Source organism: Ochlerotatus camptorhynchus, unplaced genomic scaffold (assembly GCF_037179485.1).
Source record: "Ochlerotatus camptorhynchus isolate MF236.1 unplaced genomic scaffold, CSIRO-AGI_Acam_v1.1 ptg000099l, whole genome shotgun sequence".
Taxonomy (NCBI): domain Eukaryota; kingdom Metazoa; phylum Arthropoda; class Insecta; order Diptera; family Culicidae; genus Ochlerotatus; species Ochlerotatus camptorhynchus.
In genome coordinates, this window is record NW_027040589.1 from 981,326 (window position 1) to 995,798 (window position 14,473).

Sequence of the window (14,473 nt, forward strand, 5' to 3'; positions counted from 1 at the left end):
GTTACGCGAGAAATGTCTCCATGCCAGAATATACTAAATAAACCACTATTCAGTAACGACTTGCCGCGGTCCACGTGCTCTCACCATTCAAACTTCCCGCGCGTATCACATCTGTCGGACTCGGGCCCCATCGGCAGCACGAGTGAGCGTACCTCGCGCGATTCGCCATCTTGGCCGTTCGCACCCACCCACAGAGCTGTCAAAAGGTGAAAATTTTGCTCGCTATCGCACAACGAACTACGGAGTGCTCCGGTGAAAAAGTCTTCAAATCATGTGAAAAGGACCCGAAACGCAGTGAAAACAGCACGAAATGGCCACACAGAAGCCAGGCGAGTGGGCCAACTCACTGTTGGCCCGCTTTGAGGAGCAGGTAAGTCGATTTCGGACCGCTCAATGTTCCAGCTTTCCGGACGCAGCCCCAGCGAGCGCTAGCCCTATGCCATCCGGAGGACGAAGATTTTTCATCCCGCGATCGATCGATATCGGGTGGCTGGCCTTGTCGGACTTGTGGCGCTGTCGTGTGGGTGGACGTGTTTGATGGTATGCGTGCCGGGTGTGTAGTACACGGTTTGTTTATGTTTACAATTTTTCCCTTCCTGGTGCCGGGTCAGTGGGTGCTTTTACGTTCATTCATGTGGGGGTGTTTGTTTACCAACAGAGTTGTAAGGTTGATTGGGTAATATTCTTTATGAATGAAAGGGATTCTATGAATGGGTAAATGGACGTTGATTAATGAATGAGAGCAAAGTTGAATGAAAAGTAATGCTTTTCACTAACAGGTTGATACGAAATGAATGTTTTGAAAACGTGTTGAAAATTTTCGATGATAATAGGAAGCAACAATGAAAAATGCGAATGTCAACCATCTTGATGCGTTGATGGATTTGTTTGAGGTTTATGGAGATATTTCCTAAAATCCCATCCCTTTCTAGCTACCATATCGTACTGGTCCACATGGAACGCAAGCACGGCTCAGTATAGATCAGACCATGACCTGTCTGATCCAAATCTCACGCTATCGTTTTTCGCTGGTCATCTCCGGCCTAACCAAGATGCTGCAACGGGTCAACGAAATTGTAAGTCGTGGAACGTGCGTGCGTGCGGCACGAACGAACATCCCTCCTTAACATTTGATCCTAGTTTATTATTTTGCAGTTTCAGCCACCGGCCTGCCGGGGACACGAACCGGAGCGGTGCTGCTACGATTCGCTGATTATCATATTGGAAACGCTGGAACGATGCCTGTCCGGGCAATCCAAGGATACGGCCCGATTCGAAGAAGCAATGAACGTGAAGCTCCTACTGCGGGAAATTTGCCAATTTATTGGTATCTGATGATTCTGTTACACTGTACCGTTCCAACTTTACTAGAAAATGTTTCATTTTAGATATTCAAAACGAAAACAACCAGAATGCGGCATCTCTCAAAGGGCTCGCCTCGAAAGTACTATACGCACTATCGCAGAATCATTTCGGTGCCGTGTTCAATCGAATCTCAGCTCGCTTACAGGAACTGAGCACCTGCTCCGAGGAGAATCCCGACTACAGTGACATTGAACTGATTCAGCACATCGATCTGGACGTAAATCGTCTCACCAAACTGCTTACGGAAACCATCCAAAAGTTTAAATCGTTGAAAAAGTCTGCCCACTTCATACTGTTGAACTCTCTGGAGAGAGCCCTTTGGAACTGGATTGAGTTCCATCCCAAAGAGTTTGAAGATTTGCAGCGTAACCCCAACGAAGAACTGTCCAAAGGATGCGAGTCATTCTTCGACATTTTAGACTCGTATGCAGAAAACAAAAAAGCGCGGTCAGCAGTGTGGCCACTGCAAATACTGCTGCTTGTTCTGAGTCCAAAAGTTTTGGAAGAAATCGTAAACGCAGACTCCGGGGCTCCCTGCTCTCCGAGGCATTTGAAAAAGAAACATTTTATGGAGGGTATCAAGAAGGGTTTGGGAGCGCATGCCTCATCCAAACAGTCCACCGAATCGGCCGCTATTGCATGTGTTAAGCTATGCAAAGCTTCCACCTACATCAATATCAACGATTCGAACAATGTCACCTTCCAGTTGGTGCAAAGTGTTATCAACGATCTGAAAGCATTACTTTTTAATCCAACGAAACCGTTCTCCCGCGGTCAAGGATACAATTTCCAGGATATTGATTTGATGATCGACTGCTGGGTGTCCTGTTTTCGTATAAAACCACACAACAACGAAGCGCTGAAGGTTTGTCTCAGCCTAAACTCACCGCCTGCATATCATTTCGTGATTGTCAGCTCGCTGTTGAAGATTGTCACCCAAGCTAGGCTGCCATGGTGGCCTCAGATTGATCTAGTCTACGCCCGATCTGGAGAGCTACGTGCGCTATTCACCGACACGCTGAACAAAGCTACTCAAGGCTACATCGCCCATACTCCATTGAGAATGATCACTTCCTTAACGCTGAAATCTAAAGACGCTCAAAGCCGATTAACACGTCCCGATGAAGGTCCCGCCCACAAGGCCCTTCTCCTGCTAATGGTTCGTCTCATTCATGCAGATCCGATGCTGTTGTTGAACAGCCTGGGAAAAGCCGGGCACGAGGTACAAAGCTCTACGCTGGAGTTGATTAACGGGCTGGTTTCCCTCGTTCATCAACCAACCATGCCGGACGTGGCTCAAGAAGCGATGGAAGCCCTGTTGGCACTCCACTCTCCAGACAAGATTGAAGTGTGGAATCCCGAAGCCCCGATCAACACATTCTGGGACGTCAGTTCGCAAGTTCTGTTCTCAATCTCCCAGAAACTGATTCAGCATCAAATCGCCAACTATACGGACGTTCTGAAGTGGCTACGGGAGATCCTAATCTGTCGCAATACTTTCCTTCAGCGTCACAAGGATTATGCAAACGTTGGTAGTCAAATTGCCATCTGTCGACAGGCCCACATTAAACTGGAAGTTGTGTTCTTCATGTATCTCTGGTCGGTAGATTTAGACGCCGTTATGGTGTCACTGTCCTGCTTTGGCCTGCTCTGCGAAGAAGCGGAAATCCGCTCCGGTTCCGATGAACTAACCGTTGGATTCATCTTGCCAAACTATCATCTATATCAGGAATTGTCGCATACTTCCAGTACACTTACCACGCAGAACGTCGAATCTCGGTACAATTTCTACGAGCACACTCAGGGCAGGGCAGCACTTCAGAAGAACATCATGTCTCTGTTGAGAAAAATCGAACATTGCGTCAACGGTGTTCAACCGGCGTGGGAGGAAACGTTCCGCAATTGGGAAGTCACCTCTAAATTGCTGCAGAGCTACCCGAAAGGAAAACCCGAGGAAGGTCAAGCGGAGGTGTTCCACAGAAGCATGGGTAAACGACGGGCCAGTCATCAAAGCTCGGAGCACGATCTCGAGGAGCAAATCACCGAGTGGGGCAACATGACTTGGTTTCTGCTGGCTCTCGGAGGAGTTTGTCTGCAGAAGCCTCGTAACCAACGATTGACGCAGAGTCAAATGTTGCCCATAGGGGTCAGCGGCCCATCGTTGATGCAATCGACGACTTCGTTGTCCAGTTCCAGTTCCGGTCGAGGTTCGATGCACCCGATAATGGGATCGTTGGTTTCATCAATGGGTGGCGGTAGCCAGGAAGTCCAGTACTGTCCGGTAACCCAATTCATAGGACAGTTGCTGCGGCTGTTGGTTTGTAATAACGAAAAATTTGGGCCACAAATTCAGAAGCACGTGAAAGAGTTGGTGGGACAAGAGATGTCCGCTCAACTGTACCCGATTTTGTTCGATCAGATCCGGTCGATTGTGGAGAAGTTTTTCGATCAACAAGGACAAGTTGTGGTAACGGATATCAATACCCAGTTCATCGAACATACAATCTACATCATGAAATCTGTGCTGGACGGTCGTCAAAGCAAAGATCAAAACGATCAGCCGGCGAATGCCGAGCACCTTGGAGTAACGAGCATTGAAAACCTTATGCTGGCGATCGTACGATATGTGCGCCATCTGGATATGACGGTGCATGCAATTCACATCAAGACAAAGCTCTGCCAACTGGTTGAGGTTATGATGAAGCGACGTGATGATCTGGCTTTCCGACAGGAGATGAAGTTCCGCAATAAGTTGGTTGAATATCTGACCGACTGGGTTATGGGGACATCGCATCAGATTGCACCACCAAGTTCGGGAGACGTAACGATCATAACTCGCGATCTAGATCAAGCTTGTATGGAAGCAGTGGCAGCACTTCTCCGTGGACTACCCTTGCAACCGGAGGAATCCGATCGGGGTGATCTGATGGACGCCAAGAGTGCTCTCTTCCTGAAGTACTTCACATTATTCATGAATCTCCTGAACGACTGCGTGGATGGATCCGAGGCAGACAAGGATACGAATAATCCTCCATTGCTTCCGCCTCGTCCTCGCGTTGCTGCTGGGAAACTGACCGCACTACGAAACGCAACCATTCAAGCGATGTCAAACCTTCTCAGTGCCAACATTGATTCCGGTTTGATGCATTCAATAGATCTGGGCTACAATCCGGACCTGCAAACCCGGGCAGCTTTTATGGAAGTTTTAACGCAAATCCTTCAGCAGGGTACGGAGTTTGATACACTCGCTGAGTCGGTGATGGCTGATCGTTTTGAACAACTGGTCCAACTGGTTACCATGATCAGCGATAAAGGAGAACTACCGATCGCCATGGCTCTTGCTTCGGTCGTTACTACATCGCAAATGGACGAACTCGCCCGCGTTCTGGTGACTCTATTCGATGCCAAACACTTGCTATCCCCATTGCTGTGGAACATGTTCTACCGTGAAGTTGAAGTATCCGACTGTATGCAAACTCTTTTCCGAGGTAACTCTCTCGGCAGCAAAATTATGGCATTCTGTTTCAAGATCTATGGTGCAAGCTATCTGCAAGGTTTACTCGAGCCTCTCATTCGGCCACTTCTGGATGATCCTGTCACCAGCTTCGAGGTAGATCCGGCCCGGCTTGAAGCCACTGAGGACATCGAAGTCAATCGCAAGAGCCTGATTGCACTTACCCAGAAGGTGTTTGACGCGATCGTCAATAGTGCCGATCGCTTTCCACCGCAGCTCCGCTCGATGTGCCATTGCTTGTATCAGGTGCTGAGCAAACGGTTCCCAAATCTTCTTCAAAACAATATTGGAGCTGTCGGAACGGTGATTTTTCTGAGGTTCATCAATCCTGCGATCGTGTCTCCTCAGGAACTGGGCATCGTTGGCAAGCAAGTTCCTACTCAGATCAAACGGGGTTTGATGTTGATGTCCAAGATTCTACAAAACATCGCAAATCACGTGGAATTTTCCAAGGAGCAGCACATGCTTTGCTTCAATGATTTCCTGCGATCGCACTTTGAAACGGGACGAAGGTTCTTCATTCAGATCGCGTCGGACTGTGAAACCGTTGATCAGACGTCACATAGCATGAGTTTCATCTCGGACGCCAATGTCCTTGCTCTGCACCGACTGTTGTGGTCGCATCAGGAACGAATTGGCGACTATCTGTCGAGCAGTCGAGATCACAAAGCTGTAGGAAGACGTCCGTTTGACAAAATGGCAACGCTACTGGCATACCTGGGACCTCCGGAACACAAACCGGTCGATTCGCATTTGCTGTTCTCGAGCTATGCTCGCTGGAGTTCGATCGATATGTCATCGACAAACTTCGAGGAAATTATGGTTAAGCATCAGATGCACGAGAAGGAAGAGTTTAAGACACTGAAGTCGATGAACATCTTCTATCAAGCGGGAACGAGCAAAGCCGGCAATCCAGTGTTTTATTACATTGCTCGACGCTACAAGATCGGCGAAACCAACGGCGATCTTCTTATTTACCACGTGATATTGACGTTGAAGCCTTTCTGTCACTCACCGTTCGAGGTAGTGATCGACTTCACGCATACGTGTTCGGACAATCGCTTCCGAACGGAATTCCTGCAGAAGTGGTTCTACGTCCTACCGGAAGTAGCGTATGAAAATCTGCACGCCGCCTACATCTACAACTGCAACTCTTGGGTACGGGAGTACACAAAGTTCCACGATCGCATTCTCGCTCCGCTGAAAGGCTGTCGAAAGCTGATTTTCCTCGATTCTCCGGCCAAACTGAACGATGTCATTGATCCAGAGCAGCAGAAACTGCCGGGAGCGACTCTCTCGCTGGATGAAGATCTCAAAGTTTTCAACAACGCTCTCAAGCTTAGCCATAAAGATACCAAAGTAGCCATCAAGGTCGGACCCACCGCTCTTCAGATCACATCTGCCGAAAAGACGAAGGTGTTGGCGCACTCGGTTCTACTGAATGACGTCTACTACGCCTCGGAGATTGAGGAAGTATGTTTGGTGGATGATAACCAATTCACTTTATCAATCGCCAACGAAAGTTCTCAGCTGAGCTTTATTCACAACGACTGCGACAACATCGTTCAGGCGATCATTCACATCCGCAATCGATGGGAGCTGAGCCAACCGGATTCGGTGACCGTACATCAGAAGATTCGTCCGAAGGACGTTCCGGGAACGCTGTTGAACATGGCTTTGCTCAATCTTGGATCATCCGACCCGAATCTCCGCACGGCAGCGTACAATCAGCTTTGTGCGCTGACGGCAACATTTGATCTCAAAATCGAAGGGCAACTGCTGGAAACGCAAGGCTTGTGTATTCCTTCGAACAACACTATCTTCATCAAATCGGTTAGCGAAACGTTGGCCACAAATGAACCGCATCTAACGCTGGAGTTCCTGGAAGAATGTATTCAAGGCTTCCAGCGAAGCACGATCGAGTTGAAACATTTGTGTTTGGAGTACATGACTCCGTGGTTGGCCAACTTGGTACGGTTCTGCAAGCCTTCCGACGAAGGTAAACGCCAGAAGCAGGTGGCGCTGATCCTGGAGAAGCTGATCAATCTCACCATCGAGCAGAAGGAAATGTATCCTTCGATTCAGGCTAAGATTTGGGGATCCATTGGACAGATTCCGGAGTTGATCGATATGGTATTGGACAATTTCATCCACAAGTCGGTAAGTTCTGGACTAGGATCACCTCAGGTGGAGATTATGGCTGATACGGCTGTAGCCTTGGCATCGGCCAATGTGCAGCTAGTAGCTAAAAAGGTCATCGGAAGACTGTGCCGAGTTATGGACAAAACGTGCCATTCGCCAACGCAATATCTGGAGCAGCACATGATGTGGGATGATATTGCCATTCTAGCGCGCTACCTGCTTATGTTGTCCTTCAACAATTGTTTGGATGTAGCGCGACATCTGCCATATCTGTTCCACACGGTAACCTTCCTGGTATGCACCGGTTCCTTGTCGATGCGTGCATCGACTCATGGTCTAGTCATCAACATTATACACTCACTATGTACCTGTACCAAACCGTCCTTCTCGGAGGAAACTCAACGTGTCCTGCGGCTGTCGCTGGACGAATTCTCCCTGCCAAAGTTCTACCTGCTGTTCGGTATCAGCAAAGTCAAATCCGCCGCCGTTACGGCCTTCCGCTCATCCTGTCGACATCCGAACGATCGTTGGCTAGGCAACGAACGTGTTTCTCAAGCCCCACCTGCCGACCGGGAACGGCTCGCCCTGCCATCGCTGGAAGTGATCACTGACGCACTTCTGGAAATCATGGAAGCTTGCATGCGGGACATCCCGGATTGTGATTGGCTGCAAACGTGGACCTCGCTTGCCAAAAGCTTTGCCTTCTGCTACAATCCAGCCCTCCAACCGAGAGCCCTAATCGTGTTCGGGTGCATCTCGAAGAGTATCACCGATCAGGACGTGAAGCAGCTGCTGCGCATTCTGGTAAAGGCGCTCGAATCGTTTACTGATATTATCCTACTGGAATCTCTAGTCATGTGCCTGACGCGTTTGCAACCGCTGTTGAGGCCTGAATCTCCCATCCACCGAGCGCTGTTCTGGGTCGCGGTCAGCGTGCTGCAACTGGACGAATCAACCCTCTACGCGGCCGGGTTGGCTTTGCTGGAACAGAATCTACACACGCTCAACTCGCAGCAGCTGTTCGACAAGCAAAACATTGCCGACGTCATGATGGCCACCCGGGAACCGCTGGAGTGGCACTTCAAGCAGCTCGATCATGCCGTTGGGCTGTCGTTCAAGTCAAACTTCCATTTCGCACTGGTCGGGCATCTGCTGAAGGGTTTCCGCCATCCGACTCCAACGACGGTATCCAGAACGTCCCGGGTGCTGACCATGCTGCTGGGAATCGTGGCCAAACCGCACCGGCGGGATAAGTTCGAGGTGACGCCGGATAGTGTGGCGTATTTGACAGGTTAGTTGAACTTGAGGAAGAGTTGTTGCGTGTTTAGGTTGTAAGTATGCTGGGCTGCAATCATGTAACTTCGGCGAGTTGTTCACTTTGCAATCCGGTAACTCAAAAATGCTTTATAACTTTTGAGGATCGATAGATAGAGCTTTGCAATGTTCTACAAAGTTGTCCGGTTATCCATTATCTACCATCATTATTCACGCTTCCGGTGTTCTAAATTCCAAGATGGTGACTTCCGGTTTGTGGAAGTCAAACACCGAGGAGAGGCCGAAAATCGAGGTGCAACTCTGTCAAATATTCTAGTCTTGGAACGGGGACAACGAGTAGAGCCCGAAAATCGACGTTTGACGACATTTAGAAATCCAAGATGGCGACATCGGCTGTCAAAAGTGTCAAATACCCAACAATATTTATGTTTTTGGAACGAATACAATGTATAGAGGCCATTCTGGAATACATGATGACGATTTCCGGCTATTAAAAAAACCGTTGAATACCCATTAATATGGGTATTTTTGGAACAAGGACGACGCGCAGAGGCCAATAATCTACATATGTTAGATGCTTTTTTTATTAATCCAAAATGGCGACTTCCGGTTTTCTAAAGTTCATGGGGGCGACTTTTTTTAAACAGGCAATTTGGATATTTTTGGAACGGGGACGACGTTTAAAGGCCGGAAATAGATGTTTGACTCCATATTGGAATCCAAAATGGCAACTTCCGGCTCTAAAAACTGTTAAGTACCCTACAATATGGGTATTTTTGGAAGTGGGATGTAGAGTGTAGAGGTCGTAAATCGTCGAAAGACTTCATTTTTAAATCCAATATGGTGACTTCTGGTTCTAGCTAAACCTTCAAATATGAAATGTTCAGAAAATTTTACGGAAATTCAGGGAAACTCCGAGAACTGCTGGGTTGTCCTGAAATTTTCAGAGAAGTTCCGAGAACCTCAGGGAAGTTGCAAGAATTGAAAAGAAATGCCGAAAAATTCATTGAATTTTAGAATATTTCAAGGTCTAAAAATTTCAGGGAGCTTAAGGCGAGGCTTCAGGGGAGTTTCGAGAAATTCCGTAAAATTTCATAACTGCAGGTTAGTATTTTATCAAATACAATTTCCTTCTAAGAACTGACTTAAAGTTCTTGGAACTTCTCTAAGTTCCCGTAATTTTTCAGAATTATTCGTCCAGTTCTCGAAAATTTCCACTGAAGACTTTCGACACTTCCCTAAAGTTCTAGGCATGAAAAGGAATTCTCGAAATTTCGCTAAAAATCTAAGAATAGCCAAGGAGTTCTCTGAACTTCCCTGAAAATCTAGGAATAGTTATAGTACTCGGACTTCGCAGAACACTCTAGAAATTCCAGAGCTTCCCGGAAATTCCGAGAACTTTTGAAAAAACTCAAAAGGACTTTCCTGAATAGCTGAGAACTTCCCGCAAATTCCGCGAAAATTACTATAATTTTCCAGAATTACCGCGAGCTTCTAGAATTTCCGACAACTTCTCTGAAAATCCTAGAACTTCTCAGGAAATCCGAGAACTTTCCAAAAATTAAAAAAATACATAACTTTCCAAAAGTTCCGGTAACTAATCAGAAGTCCTGGGAACTGCACAGAAGTTCCAGGGACTTCCCATAAATTTCGAGAACTTCACAGAAGATCCAACAACTTCCCAGAAGTTCTGTAGTACTTCTCCCAAATTTTGAGTAATACTAGATCTATAGATCTTCTGTATTTCCGAACGTCCCAGAAATTTTGGGTTTCGAAGATCTCGTAACTTCCTAGCAGACCCGAGAACTTCCCAGAAACTCCTAGAACTTTCCAGAAAATCCGAGTTTCCGAAAAAATCTTAGAACTTTGCTGAAATTTTAAAAATTTCCTAGAAGATCCGAGTATATCCCAGAAATTTTGAGACCTTTCCAGAATGTTCGAGAGTATCCCAAAAGTTCCAAGAAGGTCTGAGAACTTAAAAAAAATCCGTGCATTTACAAAAAAAAAAAAAAACGGGAGCTTTCCAGAAGTTCCATAAACTTTCTAGAAGATTCAAGCTCTTCCCGAGGTTTCCGTGAGCTTCCCCAGAAGGTACGATGTTTCCCAAAAATTTCTGAAACCTCTCGTCAGTTTCGAGAGTTTTCCATAATTTCCGAAAGCTTGCCTGGAAATGCGCACACTTCGAAGAACATCAGATAACTACTCACAACTTTTGTGAGTTTCCTATAAGTTCCTTCCAAAAACTGGTCAGAAGATTCTTGAATTTCCCATAAATTCTGAGAACTTCCCAGAACATCGGCAAATTTCACTGAAATTCCAAGAACTTCTCAGAAGTTCTGCAATTTTTTTTTAGAAATCCCAAGAACTTATCAGAAGTTCAAAGAACTTTACAATGCTTAAAAAAAACGTTCCAGAAATTTCTAAATCTTCCCAGAAGATGCAACAACTTGCCAGAAGTTTCGGGAATTACCCAGAATGTAGGCTACTTTTGAAATTCCAAGAACTTTCCACATCTTCCTAAATCTTCCCAGAGTTAAATCCGTGCATTTAAAAAAAAAATTCGAGAGCTTTCCAGAAGTTCTATAAACTTTCCAGAAGATTCAAGCACTCCCCAGAGTTTCCGTGGTGCGATGTTTCCCAAAAATTTCGAAAACTTCCCATCAGTTTCGAGAGTTTTCCATAATTTCCGAAAGCTTGCCAGACATTCCGAGAACCTCTTAGAAAATTTACGAATTTTCCAGAAGATCCGAGAACTTCTCAAAAGTTCAGAGAGCTGCCCAGAATTTCCGACAGATTCTTATGAGATGCGTACACTTCGAAGAACATCAGAGAACTGCTCACAATTTCTGTGAGCTTCCTATAAGTTCCTTCCAAAGACTGTTCAGAAGATTCTTGAATTTCCCATAAATTCTGAGAACTTCAAAGAAGATCGCAGAATTTCACAGAAGTTCCAAGAACTTCTCAAAAGTTCTGGATTTTTTTAGAAATCCCAAGAACTTTACAATAGTAAAAAAACGAAGATGCAAGAACTTGCCAGAAGTTTCGGGAATTACCCAGAATGTAGGCTACTTTTGAAATTCCAAGAACTTTCCACATCTTCCTAAATCTTCCCAGAGTTAAATCCGTGCATTAAAAAAAAAATCCGAGAGTTTTCCAGAAATTCTATAAACTTTCCAGAAGATTCAAACATTCCCCAGAGTTTCCGTGAGCTTCCCTTAGAAGGTACGATGATTCCCAAAAGTTTCGAAAACTTCCCATCAGTTTCGAGAGTTTTCCATAATTTCCGAAAGCTTGCCTGAAATTCCGAGAACTTCTTAGAAGATTTACGAATTTTCCAGAAGATCCGAGAACTTACTAGAAATTCTGAGGACTTCCCCAAAAGTTCAGAGAATAGCCCAGAATTTCCGATAACTTTCCAGAATTTTCGACAGATTCTTACGAAATGCGTACGCTTCGAAGAACATCAGAGAACTACTCACAATTTCTGTGAGCTTCCTATAAGTTGCTTTCAGGAACTATTCAGAAGATTCTTGAATTTCCCATAAATTCTGAGAACTTCCCAGAAGATCGGCGAAATTCACAGGAAATCCAAGAACTTCTCAGGAATTTCAAGAACTTATCAGAAGTTCAAAGAACTTTACAATAGTTAAAACGTTTCAGAAATTTCGAAATCTTTCCAGAAGTTTCGGGAATTACCCAGAATGTAAGCTACTTTTGAAATTCCAAGAACTTTCCACATCTTCCTAAATCTTCCCAGAGTTAAATCCGTGCATTTACAAAAAAATCCGAGAGTTTTCCAGTAGTTCCATAAACTTTCCAGAAGATTCAACCACTCCCCAGAATTTCCGTGACCTTCCCCAGACGGTGCGATGTTTCCCAAAAATTTCGAAAACTTCCCATCAGTTTCGAGAGTTTTCCATAATTTCCGAAAGCTTGCCAGACATTCCGAGAACCTCTTAGAAGATTTACGAAGTTTCCAGAAGATCCGAGAACTTCCCAAAAGTTCAGAGAATAGCCCAGAATTTCCGACAGATTCTTACAAGATGCGTACTCTTCGAAGAACATCAAAGAACTACTCACAATTTCTGTGAACTTCCTATAAGTTCATTCCAAGAACTGGTCAGAAGATTCTTGAATTTCCCATAAATTCTGAGAACTTCCCAGAAGATCGGCGAATTTCACAGAAATTCCAGGAACTTCTCAGAAGTTCTGGATTTTTTTTTAAAAATCCCAAATCAAGAAATTTTGAAATCTTCCCAGAAGATGCGAGAACTTTCCAGAAGTTTCAGGAACTACCCAGAATGTAAGCTACTTTTGAAATTCCAAGAACTTTCCACATCTTCCTAAATCTTCCCAAAGTTAAATCCGTGCATTTACAAAAAAAATCTGAGAGCTTTCCAGAAGTTCCATAAACTTTCCACAAGATTCAAACACTCCCCAGAGTTTCCGTGACCTTCTCCAGAAGGTGCGATGTTTCCCAAAAATTTCGAAAACTTCCCATCAGTTTCGAGAGTTTTCCATAATTTCCGAAAGCTTGCCAGACATTCCGATAACCTCTTAGAAGATATACGAATTTTCCAGAAGATCCGAGAACTTCCTAGAAACTCTGAGGACTTCCCCAAAAGTTCAGAGAATAGCCCAGAATTTCCGATATTTTTCCAGAATTTTCGACAGATTCTTACGAAATGCGTACACTTCGAAGAACATCAGAGAACTACTCACAATTTCTGTGAGCTTCCTATAAGTTGCTTTCAGGAACTATTCAGAAGATTCTTGAATTTTCCATAAATTCTGAGAACTTCCCAGAAGATCGGCGAATTTCACAGAAATTCCAAGAAACTCTCAGAAATTTCAAGAACTTATCAAAAGTTCAAAGAACTTTACAATAGTTAAAACGTTTCAGAAATTTCGAAATCTTCCCAGAAGATGCGAGAACTTTCCAGAAGTTTCTGGAATTACTCAGAATGTAAGCTACTTTTGAAATTCCAAGAACTTTCCACATCTTCCTAAATCTTCCCAGAGTTAAATCCGTGCATTTACAAAAAAATCCGAGAGCTTTCCAGAAGTTCCAAAAACTGTCCAGAAGATTCAAGCACTCCAAAGAGTTTCCGTGAGCTTCCCCAGAAGGTGCGATGTTTCCCAAAAATTTCGAAAACTTCCCATCAGTTTCGAGAGTTTTCCATAATTTCCGAAATCTTGCCAGACATTCCGAGAACCTCTTAGAAGATATACGAATTTTCCAGAAGATCCGAGAACTTACTAGAAATTCTGAGGACTTCCCAAAAGTTCAGAGAATAGCCCAGAATGGTCGACTGATTCTTACGAGATGCGTACACTTCGAAGAACTTCAGAGAACTACTCACAATTTGTGTGAGCTTCCTATTAGATCCTTCCAAGAACTGTTCACAAGATTCTTGAATTTTCCATAAATTCTGAGAACTTCAAAGAAGATCGGAGAATTTCACAGAAGTGTCAAGAACTTCTCAAAAGTTCGGGATTTTTTTAGAAATCCCAAGAACTTTACAATAGTAAAAAAACGTTCCAGAAATTTCAAAATCTTCTCAGAAGATGCGAGAACTTTCCAGAAGCTTCAGAAATTACCCAGAATGTAAGCTACTTCCCACAAAATCCCCGAATACTTCTCAGAAGTTTTCCCAGAATTTTCATGACCTTTCTTAAAATCCCGAAAACTTCCTAGAAGATGCTAGAATTCCACAGAAATCCCAAGACTTTCTCGCAAGTTTTGAGAATTCCAAAAACTTTTGAAAGATTTAGACATTTCTGGTAAGTTCTCATCTACTGTCTTACCTGACTTATAATGAATATTTGTTAAATACTGGGAAACATGAGATATTGTAGAGTATTTTACAGTTTTTTACAAACCGGAATGGTGTCAAACTCATCGTCCTCGTTCCGAAAATACCCATTTTGTTGGGTATTTGGAAATTATTCACAAACCGGAAGTAGTCATCTTGGATTTTCGAAAACAGGAAGTCGAATGTCATCAAACATCGTTCCCGTTCCTAAAACATCCATATTGTATAGTATTTGGCGCAAACCGAAAGCTGTCAAATTGAATTCCATAATGGCTTCAAACATTAATTTCCGGCACGTCTTCCCCGTTCCGAAAATACACATGTTTTTTGGGAACTAGACAGTTTTTCAGAACCGCAAGTC

At 44.5% G+C, this 14,473-nt stretch overlaps 1 protein-coding gene across 7 annotated transcripts in view; it reads left to right on the plus strand.

Annotated features, from left to right (window-relative positions):
• The first annotated feature begins 216 nt into the window (after positions 1–216).
• Positions 217–14,473, plus strand: part of Nf1 (neurofibromin 1) — a 35,485-nt gene continuing 21,228 nt past the window's right edge. For 5 of the 7 annotated variants that reach the window (XM_065219098.1, XM_065219100.1, XM_065219101.1 and 2 more), the window contains exons 1-4: positions 217–370; positions 933–1,076; positions 1,141–1,327; positions 1,389–8,312. In XM_065219098.1, coding sequence (XP_065075170.1) covers positions 311–370; positions 933–1,076; positions 1,141–1,327; positions 1,389–8,312 — 7,315 coding nt within the window. In that variant the 5' untranslated portion in view covers positions 217–310. The remainder of the gene's footprint in view (positions 371–932; positions 1,077–1,140; positions 1,328–1,388; positions 8,313–14,473) is intronic. The other 2 variants (XM_065219099.1, XM_065219102.1) reach the window with 1 other exon arrangement.